This window comes from Taudactylus pleione, unplaced genomic scaffold (assembly GCF_031769625.1).
Source record: "Taudactylus pleione unplaced genomic scaffold, aTauple2 ptg000377l, whole genome shotgun sequence".
Taxonomy (NCBI): Eukaryota; Metazoa; Chordata; class Amphibia; order Anura; family Myobatrachidae; genus Taudactylus; species Taudactylus pleione.
This window is the reverse complement of record NW_028284778.1, coordinates 4531601-4543603: the sequence shown is the minus strand read 5'-3', so window position 1 is coordinate 4543603 and position 12003 is coordinate 4531601. Positions and strand designations below refer to the sequence as shown.

Here is a 12003-nt window from a genome sequence, read left to right as displayed (position 1 = left end):
AAGTGCCACCATTCAGTTTTATAGCTGCAGTATCTTAAGTATGCTGCTATTTCTATTAATTGTTCTGTGACACTAGTACTTGATTGGTTGCTATGGGGGAAACCACCACTTCCCTGTTTTAGAAGCTTTAGTAAATCTACCCCTAAGCTTTAATGGCACTAGTTAGATAGCCAGTATACATGACAATATGGAATGCCTGGATGGAATTCCAGGAAACACAGCAGAAAATGATGGGTAATACATTGCCAAAAATATGGCACAACGCATCTTCCCCTCCCTACTTTATAAAGACTATCACCTTATCAGCTGCTTTATTTATATTTTTCCATTTAGTAAACATAACATTTTTTTAATTTTATTATAAAATAATCTTAAGAAAACAAAAAGTCATCTTAATTGGCAATTATAGCTTTTATTTATCACTTTATTTGACCATGTCAGGCAAAGCACTTTTATTTAATCCACTTATTCACTATAAAATAAAAAGTATACATACAAAATAAAATCAAACTTAAAAAAGCAAAAATAAGAAAAAATATATTAGTCACATGGAAACTACAGTACACTATACAGCAGTCATTATAAAACGTAGGCCAGCAATGTATTGTAAATTGCATAGAAAAAGTGGCAAATACAGAACTCTAAAAATATTTGAATGTAGTTTGATAATACTGTTATTGATAAAGAAAAAAACATACTACACTTAACACTTGATATATAATACTTGATATATAAGAAGTGGAATAACAATAGTAGCTGCTAGAGCAAATACATGGTCAGGGATACAAACACTGTGCTCTCCTGGCACCAGGCAGTTGATAACCAGAGACTGAGCTAGCTCTGGGCAGTTGCTGACAACTTTGTACTGTACATCACAGCTGTAGTACAGTAGGTTTAATCTTGCACACACAATTAAATGTATATGAGGAAATAATTCCTATTTACATACAATTTAACATGTGCTATTAATACAAAATAAATTTGTGATTCCACTGTAGATCAAGAGAATAGCACAACACTAATGGTATATATAGCTGTTTAATACTAAACAAATGAATTGAACAAAACCATATTTATCTTAAAAAATATACAAATAGTATCTGTGTCCAGTTCTGATTATAAACCATTCAAGTGTATACAAACAGGCAACAGAAGATGGACAACTGCAGGCTCTAGCAGCTGTATTACTACTGCATGAGGGGGACATAGAATTTTGGACTTCATGTATTTACCAATGATTATATACCCAGAGGATGATCTCACTGTACTGCCAGCGTGCAGCTTCCTCTATGTTTGGATTTAACCAATACATGACTCCTCTGAAAACTTATACTCACCTCAAAAATTACTCTAGTTCTCATGTGTTAGCATTTATATGGCCTGAGGCGATTTATGAGCCAATAAGTGGAAAAGTGAATCCACTCATAGAACTGGACACCAAGTAATAAGATATACTATTTGTTGCCAATGTATATAATGTTGTGCCATTCTCTCTACCTACTGCGGAGTCACCTATTTATATTATTAACGTGGGTTGAATTGTATGTATATGGGAATTATTTCCTAATATACATTTATGTTGTTGTCTTTATTTGGAATATTTTGTGTAATTTCCCTTCAAGCCAGCAGCTTTTACTTATTGAAGCTTTGACACTTATTGATATATATTTACACATTCATATATTAAAGCTTCTACTTGTCAAATTTTATTTGTATGAAATCTCGGCACGTGACCGAAAGACAGAAATTACATGAAATCCATATCCGTGGGTTGTGGTGATTTCAAAATTTAAAGACACAAAATTTATGTTTCAGAATGTTTAAATTTAAATGAGAATTATACTATTGTTCTTATATAATTATGTTTTATCTTTGTTTTACCAAGATTTTGGCAACTTTGTAAATTACCTGAGTGAGATGGTAACAAAATACAGAATTCTACAAGCAGACTCACACCTTCAATTAAAGAGTGGGACATAACGGATTGTAACTGTTCCCATATTATACCTCCAGCTCCCAGTATTTTATATATTATTTAGGATCCTATAATAAGAATCTGGTCTGCTGCTACTGTAATAAATCCCACACATAAGTGATCTGCTCTAATCTAATGTTATTAATACACATTCTCCTATGTGGAAAGTGATAACATTATAACATATTAATATACTGTATGACTGGAACGTTAAACTGTCCTCCATAACTCAGCCATATCAATATACCTTTGAGTATACGCTCTGTAAATATATACATGCCTTTTTTTATCATTTACATGAACATATTTTACAATATTTAAAATATTACTGCAACCTCACTTCATGTCTATCAGCTCATGGAAATTACTTTGCCACTATGAACACTGATGTTTAAGCAATTGAGATTTCAGTGTAAAACCCATCCCACACTGAGAACATGGGAATGGTTTCTCACCTGTGTGACTTACACGGTGACTAACAAGATGGGATTTCTTTGAAAAACATTTCCCACACTCAGAGCATGGAAATGGTTTCTCACCTGTGTGAATTCTTTTATGTCCCAAAAGACTTGCACTCTGTGCAAAAGCTTTACCACACTCAGAGCATTTAAATGGCTTCTCACCGGTGTGAGTTCTCTGATGTGCAACAAGATATGATTTAGCTGTAAAACTTTTTCCACACTCAGAGCATGAAAATGGCCTCTCACCTGTGTGACTTCTCTGATGGTTAAGAAAGGATGGTTTGCCAGTAAAACATTTCCCACAATCAGAGCATGAAAAGCGTTTCTCTCCTGTGTGAGTTCTCTCATGGGAAACAAGATGTGATTTACGTATAAAACGTTTCCCACACTCAGAACATGAAAATGGTTTTTCACCTGTGTGAATTTTCTGATGTTCAGAAAAGTCTGCTTTCCTTTTGAAACGTTTCCCACACTCAGAGCATGGAAATGCTTTCTCACCTGTGTGACTTTTCTCATGTATAACAAGAGTAGATTTTAGTGTAAAACATTTCCCACACTCAGAACATGAAAAAGGTGTTACACCTGTGTGAATTTTCTGATGATCAACAAGCTTTGATTTCTGTACAAAAGATTTTCCACACTCAGAGCAAGAGAATGGTTTTAATCCTGTGTGATGTCTCTGATGCATGACAAGAAGTGATTTATGCATAAAACCTTTTCCACATTCAGAACATTGAAATGGTTTGTCATCTTTGTGTGTTTTGACATGTGCATTAAGTTGTGATTTCATTGTAAAACATCTCCCACACTCCAAACACGGAAATGGTTTCACACCTGTGTGTATTTTTTCATGTGCAACAACTTGTGATTTTGTAGTAAAACATTTCCCACACACAGAGCATGAAAATGGTTTCTCACCTGTGTGAATCCTCTGATGTCTAACAAGATAAAGTTTATCTGTGAAACCTACTCCACACTCAGAACATGAAAATGGTTTCTCATCTGTGTGAATACTTTGATGTTTGAGCAGAGTGGATTTCAGTGCAAAACATTTTCCGCACTCAGTGCATGGAAACGGCTTTTCACCTGTGTGAGTTCTTTCATGTCTAGATAAATCTGCTTTTCTTTGGAAACATTTATCACATTCAGAACATGGAAATGGTTTCTCACCTGTGTGAATACTCTGGTGTTTGATCAGATTGGCTTTCAGAGTAAAGCATTTCCCACATTCAGAGCATGGATATGGCTTCTCACCTGTGTGCTGTTTTTGATGTTCAACAAGATAATTTTTATGTATGAAACATTTCCCACACTCAGTGCATGGAAACGGCTTTTCACCTGTGTGAGTTCTTTCATGTCTAGATAAACCTGCTTTTCTTTGGAAACATTTCCCACACTCAGAACATAGAAATGGTTTCTCACCTGTGTGACTTCTCTGATGATCAAGTAGATGTGCATTCAGTGTAAAACATTTCCCACACTCAGAGCATGGAAATGGTTTCACACCTGTGTGACTTCTCTGATGTATTTTGAGACTTGATTTGTATGTAAAACATTTCCCACATTCAGAGCATGGAAATGGCTTCTCACCTGTGTGAGTTCTCTGATGTGTAACAAGAGCTGATTTCAGCATAAAACATTTCCCACACTCGGAGCATGGAAATGGTTTTACACCTGTGTGAAGTCTCTGATGTGTAACAAGAGCTTTTTTCTCCATAAAACATTTCCCACACTCAGAGCATGGAAATGGTTTCTCACCTGTGTGACTTCTCTCATGTATAACAAGACTTGCTTGCAGTGTAAAATATTTCCCACACTCAGAGCATGAGAATGATTTTTTCTTTGCGTGAGTTCTCTTATGTCTAATCAAGGCTTGCTGATGTGTAAAACGTTTACCAAATTTAGAGCAGGGAAACAATGTATCACCTTTTCGAGCTGCGCTATGTGCAACAATATCAGAATTATCAGGAGAACGTTCCTCATGACTGGAGGGGTCAGATGATATATCTGCACAGTGATGTACTGGATGTATATGTAGGGAAATAGGGATTTCTCCTGGAGAATCTGGCACAATGCTTTTATCTTCAATTTTAAAATCTGGAGAAAAAAGAAATGTTTGAAAATAAACTTTTTTACACAAAGTAGCAAATATTCGTACTATTAGCAAAGTTCAGGATGTTCATTTCAATAAGCAAACTACAAGTATTACAATAATAAATGGACATACAGCAAATATGGTTTCTGCACATGTAAATAATAGGCTTAAAACAAAAACAACCACATTACCAATTGTCAGTGCACAGAAAAAAGGGGACTTTGTGCCCGATTCAGAAAAGGACATGGTTAAGGAGCCTAACGCAGATTCACGATTATCGTGAATCTGCGCATGCACAGAACCCGTTCTGTGCATGTGTGGAACCGGTCTGGAGATATTGCACACAGCCCCGCTTATGCCTTGGATTGAAAGGCAGAGGCATTTGTGGATGGTGCGGGGGTGGCCTGCGGTCCCAGAGTATCTCCCATTTTCCAGGAGTGGCAAGGCCAGTGTATGCGTCCTCGGACGCACACTGTCAGGACCTGGGCAGAATGCGTTAGGCTTCAGCTACCGCAGCATGACCAAAGGGTTAACCACAGTGACCGTTGATCCCAGGCTGCAATAGACACTGCATTTGCATTTTAGCATGGTCAGAATTGCAAAGCTACTTGTGTGCGGCTTTGCAATTCCGTCCGCTGCTAAATCAGGCCCTTTAATGAGTAACATTCCACAAGCATACACATAGCTCAGCTAGTATCATAGCACAGGATGCCTCATATACAGTGACATTACCCAATCACAGCACCCAACCAGTCACATCACACACTAACACTGGAGAAGTGGAAGCACAATAGATGTAGGCTAAATTAGCATACTGCCCATGAGTTTACATAACAGGAAGTTTTCAAGGCAGACACATAGGTAACAAAGAGAACAGTGAAGCAGCCTCTATATGCCCCTCTGGTCAAACTCAATTATATCTGCAGCCAAAGGCCATATACTAATTCAGGCTGACACTTTGCTGCAGACATAGGCAAGGAGAGCAGCAAGACAGAGCTACAGAGAATGGTGATGGCACTGTACGGGACTACACTTATCTTGGCAAGGACTTCCAGTGGGAGGAACATCCAAAATGGCCACGTTTTAATTGAGCTCCGCTCATCTTGCTCCATCTACAGCCATCCTCCTGATTGAGGTGCTCTTCTCCCTACCTAACCCGGAGGGTTCACCTCCTAACCATCTGGAGAGCACATACATACCTCTTCTGTGCTGGTGGCCAACATTTGGAGCCCCGATTCCCGGAGTCTGACCCATGGCTGGGTCACCACGTGGCGGCCGATCCAACAGCTGCTCTCCACATGGGCTGTGCATCTTGCTGGCCTTGCTTCCGGAGACTGCCAGGTATCTGCCTCCCTACACCTCACCCCAGCTCTGCTGCCTTGACCGCAGGTGGCTTGTGTATGGCTCAGCTGCTCTTCAAAGTGCCGGATCCCCCGATGGCTGCCCCAACTCCCCCAGGTGCGGAGAATGCCCACCCCACCGTAGTGCTGGAATTACCTTATTGTTGCCTCTCTCCTGGAGCTGCTGTTACTCAGTGACCCTCCCTGGAGGTGAGGCTATTACTGCTTGACACAACATCCTTGCTGTCCCTGGGGAGCTGCTGATGACCTGGGTCCACTGCTCCTGCTGGAAGGGAGGCCGCTGGCATTCTTCCAGTAAGTGTACTGTTGCTCTTGGCTCTCCCTTGCTGTCCGGTGGCTGTGATTTGTATTTCCTCCTCGACGTGGCTGAGTGCCTCCTGTCCTTTGGATCTCTGGCTCCTCTGACCTTAAGACCAAGGTATGGCTTCTTTTGGGACCCTCATATGGACCTCACAGAACTGGCAGCACTATCTTTGGGGTGTGATCTAATTTGATTACCCTTCCTGCCTGCAATGTGTTCCTGTGATGTCCTGCTACGCCTCTGGGTCTGCCGGAAGGTATAAGGAAGTTGCTGTGCCCCAGCATTATTAGTGTCTCCGTGTCCTGATTTCAAACTGGACTTGAAGATTTGGCTGCCGGTCCTATCCTTATACAAAAAAATTTACAAACCCTATGCTGCTGCACTCCAGTGCTGCAGAGGTTAATAATAAGTCACCACCTTATATCTAATAGCATATAACAAAACAAATAAAGCAGCCTGAAACAGAGCTTGCATCAGGGAGTGAAAGGACACTCATCTTGAAAAGGGCGCCGCAGAGTGCCAAAACGCGTTGAAGAGTGTCGCTTCACACTTTGTATGCAATATCCCATCCATTCTATATGCTACCCATTTGCCCTCACTGATCCGGGTCCATCTTCTGCAGGGCAATAAGAATCTTCATAATATTACCATCTGATCTCCCCACATTCCGTTAAGGACCACCGGTCGAGGTTTCTGAAAATAAAGATACCTTTCTATGTCCAGACATCACCCATACAAGTAAGCATGTAAGGAACTCCATACGAGACATCCTCATTCACATCTGGGTGATTCTTACGGGAGTTAGGACCATACTAAGCAGGGAGAAGATCTTCATAGACCACCATATTCTCCTCATATTCACATCCCCAGGTGGCTACATCATACAGTGACTTTATTACACTATTGTGTTTTCCATTTTTTATACCGGAGAATTACCTATACCGAAGGACGTGGGACTTGTTGGAACAATCCAGAGCGCAAGTGAGGTTGATTTTCTTTGCTATATGCCGGTGCTATCCTTGTCTAAATCCTATGATTCCCTCTCTCTAATACTGTTTGTTTAATCCCATTTTCTATATTTTTTTTGGTCTTTCCCACATTGAAACCACCCCTCCATGTTTATCTTCGTTCCCCCCAACCCTTTTTTCCCATCCTTCTGAGCTACCCTCCCTACAGTATCTTGGAATTGAGGATATTCTCCTTTGAAAGATTGCAAAGTCAATACAGTTGGGACTGATTTCAATTACTATATCGGATGCTGTTTGGTGTGTTTTTACTGCCATCTAGTGGCTGTTGATATTACACTATATCATTCTCTGGTTTATTGTTATATGTGATATTTTACCATTACAATATTTTTGCGAATCATCTGTATTCACAATACTATTTCATATTTGTTATATATTTGCCAGAGTTTTAAAATGAGAATATATATATCTACCTAAGTTTCTATTTGTATCTATTGTGTAAACTGGAAGCAGTCGGGAAGCTGATGGACGGAATCCCCACCGTCGGCTTACTGACTGTATAATCCCGGCAAGGGTTAAATGACAGGCATCAAAATCCCGACGCCTGTCATTTTCCCTACGCTGGGAGCCCAACACCCAGCTTACTGGGGGGGTTAGGTTTAGGCACTTGGGGGGAGGTTAGGGTTAGGCACCCCTAAGGGAGGGTTAGGGGGTAGAATAGGTTAGAGAATAATTACCTTTCGATGATCGGGATTTTCACTGCAGCCGGGATGCTATCGGGATTTGAACCGCCGGCAGTAAATAATACTGGATCCGTGTAAACATATTATTTAGTGGAAACATATTATTACAGCACTCCTGTTTAGTAATCTATACTGATTTATTGCTTATTGCGTTATGACTCTTTTACAGTACATGTACCTTTATGGTTTAGTCAAGATTATTCTTTTTATAGAGGGAATACAACCTTTTACAACATTTTGTGGGGAAATACTGCCATTATACACGTGATTCTCACACGTTTTCTATTGTACTCTATTAAGAGCGTGATATTTTTCATTGACCCACTCAGATTATTTATTTTTACTACTCTATTTTTTTTTTCCATCTCTGATTGATGGAAAAATATTTGAGGACACCCACACTTACCCACTCCTCAGATAAAACTGACGTAGATAAAATGGGTAAGAATAAACCTCAGAAACAGGGGAATGCCTCACCTCAACATTCTCAGTCTAATGTTCCTAAGAACATTGACCCACAGAGTGCATCTCAACCTGAGCGATCTACGGCTCTGTCCCCTACTGCCCGAGAAATTCTCTCAGTATAAATGCCCCATATTGATAGGAAATTGGATGAATTTAAGGATTCTTTTCAACCTACTATACGGGATGTCGCCTCTAATATTTCCAAGATTTCCGAACTGGAGCAGAGGGTGAGCGATGTTGAGAACACTGCTGAATCTCTGCAATCCACATCTGACACTTCCATCACCATGATTAGGGAACTCCAAGATAAATTAGATGACTTGGAAAATAGGAAACTTAGAAACAACTTACGTTTTATTGGTATTCCAGAACAAATTAAGTCCTCAAATTGAAATTATTACATTTCCTCTAAATTGGCATTGGCCCTTAATATTCCAGAAACTGTGGAGTTTTCCTCAAATTGAGCGGGCTCACCATTTTGGGATGGAATGGGATACAGCCAGTTCTCGTCCTAGGCCAGTTATTGCCCTTTATCTCAATTATAGAACCAGAGAACTGATCCTGAGGGCTTATAAGAAAATGGATCAATGGATTATCGATGGTGCCCGTATCTTGATTTTTCAAGATTTCTCAGTTGCTGTTGCTCAGAAACTAAAGGCTTTCTCCAATGTGTGTAAATACCTTGTTGACTCACAAAAACGCTTTGCTCTGTTATACCCTGCTAAGCTTCGTGTCACTGACAATGGGCGTACACTGATATTTGATGATCCAAAGGCTGCCCATAAATATTTACTTCCTTCTCCTACATCCTCTGGCTCACCCAATCTCACCTCCCATACATTCCCCACATCAAATACTAGATATTTAACCTATCATGTACTCGTTATCTTTTTGTTACTTTTAGAGTTATGCTCTATATGTCTCTGGGGATAGTTTCCAATTCTCTATTTACCCCACAAAAATATACTGGATGTTCTACAGTGCATCCAGAAAGTATTCACAACACTTCAAGGTTTCCACATTTTGTTATGTTACAGCCTTATTCCAAAATGGAATAAATTAATTTTTGTCCTCAAAATTCTACACACAATACCCCATAATGACAACATGTAAAAGGTTTTTTTGAGATTTTTGCAAATTTAATTATTTAATGAAAAAATACCCACTAAGAAATCACACGTACATAAGTATTCACGGCCTTTGCCATGAAGCTCAAAAGTATTCTTATATTCTTATATATATATATATATATATATATATATATATATATATATATATATATATTAGGGATGTGCAGACTCGGATAGGTTCGAGTTTGCACGTTGAGTTCGGATTTTTCCCTCCAAAAAAACGGAACTCAGAAAGAGGCAAAACGTCATCTTGCATGGACGAACATCATCATTCCTATACTTTTGGGGGAATATTTTTAAATTTTGCAATTAGACCTTACTCCAATGTTACTGGAATTATACAAGACAATACACAAATGCCCATCAGATCTGTTTTCCTACAGGGACAGGTACGGTCCACGTAGATCCTGAGGGCACGGACCACATCCAAGGAAGCCTTACCAGCCAAAAGATCGGGTAAACAGAGGGCCGGGACTACAATTTCCTCATTGATATGGAATTTAGAGACCTTGGGAAGAAAACTAGAGAGAGTACAAAGAACCGCCCTCTCTGGATGAAGAATCAGAAATGGGGAGCGACATGACAGTGCCCCCAAGTCTGACACCCTACGGGCAGAAGAAAGATTGTCTTTGTTGTTAACCATCTGATATCTACTGATTCCAGGGGTTCAAACAGAGGGCCCTGCAGAGCCTGAAGAACCACATGCAAATCCCAAGGAGCCACAGGAGGGACAAAGGGAGGTTGAAAGCGGAGAACACCCTGTACAAAGGTGTGAACATCCGGTAGTGTAGCAATTTTGTGTTGGAACCAGATAGACAAGGCAGAGCTATGAACTTTAAGTGAGGCCAGGCGAAGTCCAAAGTCCAGTCTGAAGCAAGGCAAGAATTCTAGAGACCCTAAAAATCTGCGGGTCATAACGGCTGGCGCTACACCACTGGAAGTAAGTACGCCACACTCTGTAATATATATGGGCAGAAGCTAGTTTACGCGTCCTGAGCATGGTCTGTACTACTGCTTGAGAAAATACCTTAGATCTTAAGAGGGATGTCTCAAGAGCCAGGCCATCAGAGATAGGCGACTCAAGTCCGGGTGTAGACAAGGACCCTGAAACAACAGATCAGGCCGTTGAGGTATTAGAAGAGGAGCATCGATTGAGAGGCTCTGAAGGTCTGAGTACCAATGGAATCTGGGCCATGCTGGAGTCACCAGTAGGACAGTGCCTCAGTCTTGTTTGAACTTCCGTGGAACTCGAGGAAGAAGGGAGATTGGAGGAAACAGATACGCCAACCGAAAGGTCCACTTTATGGACAATGTGTCTACAAAGGCTGCCGCAGCGTCCCTTGTCCTTGATCCGTACATTCTCAGTTTGTGATTGGATCTGCACAGGTCTTCCTTGAAGAATATGCTGTGCCAGAGTGAGGGCTTTGTATCGTGCTCGGAGTTCCAACACGTTGATTGGTAGAGCTGTCTCAACCGTTGTCCAGCGGCCCTGGAAGGAGTGCGGGCCAGTCACCGCGCCCCTAGCCCGGAGACTGGCATTCATCATAGGATCACCCAGTCCGGGAGCCAGAAGGGGCAACCTCTGGTTAGGTGAGATGTCTGTAACAACCATGAGAGGGACAGACAAACCTTTGGAGAGAGAACCATCCTCTGAGACTTCAGACGATGAGGCAATCCTTTCCACCTGGAGAGGATTAAGAGTTGCAGGGGTCTTGAGTGGAATTAGGCATATTCCACCATGCTTTAAGGCGGAGACCATGGATCCCAGGACCTGCATTGCTGAGTGAATGGACACTCGTCGACTGTGGAGTAGTCTGCACACACGTTGTTGCAGTGTGGAGATCTTGTCAGCTGTTAGGAAGATTCTTTGAACCTGAACATCTAGAAGGTCCCCCAGATGGACCATTCTTTGGAAAGGAACCAGGGAGGATTTCTTCCAATTGATTAACCAGCCGTGATTCTGCAGAAAGGCAATGGTAACCTGAAGGTGTTGTTGAAGAACCTCTGGGGAGTGTGCTAATAGCAAGAAGTCGTCCAGGTATGGTAGGAGTTTGACTCCTTGACGGAGGTGAGCTGCCATTACCGCCATAATTCTGGTAAAGTCCCATGGGGCAGTAGAAAGTCCAAAGGGCAGAGCCTGGAACTGATAATGTTGCTGTAGAACAGCAAACCTGAGAAATTTTTGGTGAGAAGGTGCTATAGGTATATGTAGGCAAGCGTCCTTAATGTCCAGTGACACCATAAAGTCTCTCAGTTCCATAGCTAGTACTATAGAGAGCAGGGTTTCCCTTTGAAACCTGGGCACCCTGATGATCTTGTTCAGGGATTTGAGGATGAAAATAGGACGGTAAGACCCAGTCGGCTTCTGAACCAGAAACTAGGTGGAATAATAATCTAAGATAGAGGGACCGGAACTATCACACCTGTCTGCAGTAATGATTGAATAGCCTGTTATATAAGCAGGGACTTGATTGGGTGCGAGGAAGGGCCCGTGTGAAAAAACT

The 12003-nt window shown here is 41.1% G+C and overlaps 1 protein-coding gene across 3 annotated transcripts in view; it reads right to left on the bottom strand.

Annotated features, from left to right (window-relative positions):
- Positions 1-404: 404 nt before the first annotated feature.
- The window catches only part of LOC148508056 (uncharacterized), a 37166-nt gene continuing 25567 nt past the window's right edge, over positions 405-12003 (bottom strand). For all 3 annotated transcript variants that reach the window (XM_088445186.1, XM_088445184.1, XM_088445185.1), the window contains exon 7: positions 405-4533. In XM_088445186.1, the coding sequence (XP_088301312.1) occupies positions 2351-4533 (2183 nt within the window). In that variant the 3' untranslated portion in view covers positions 405-2350. The remainder of the gene's footprint in view (positions 4534-12003) is intronic.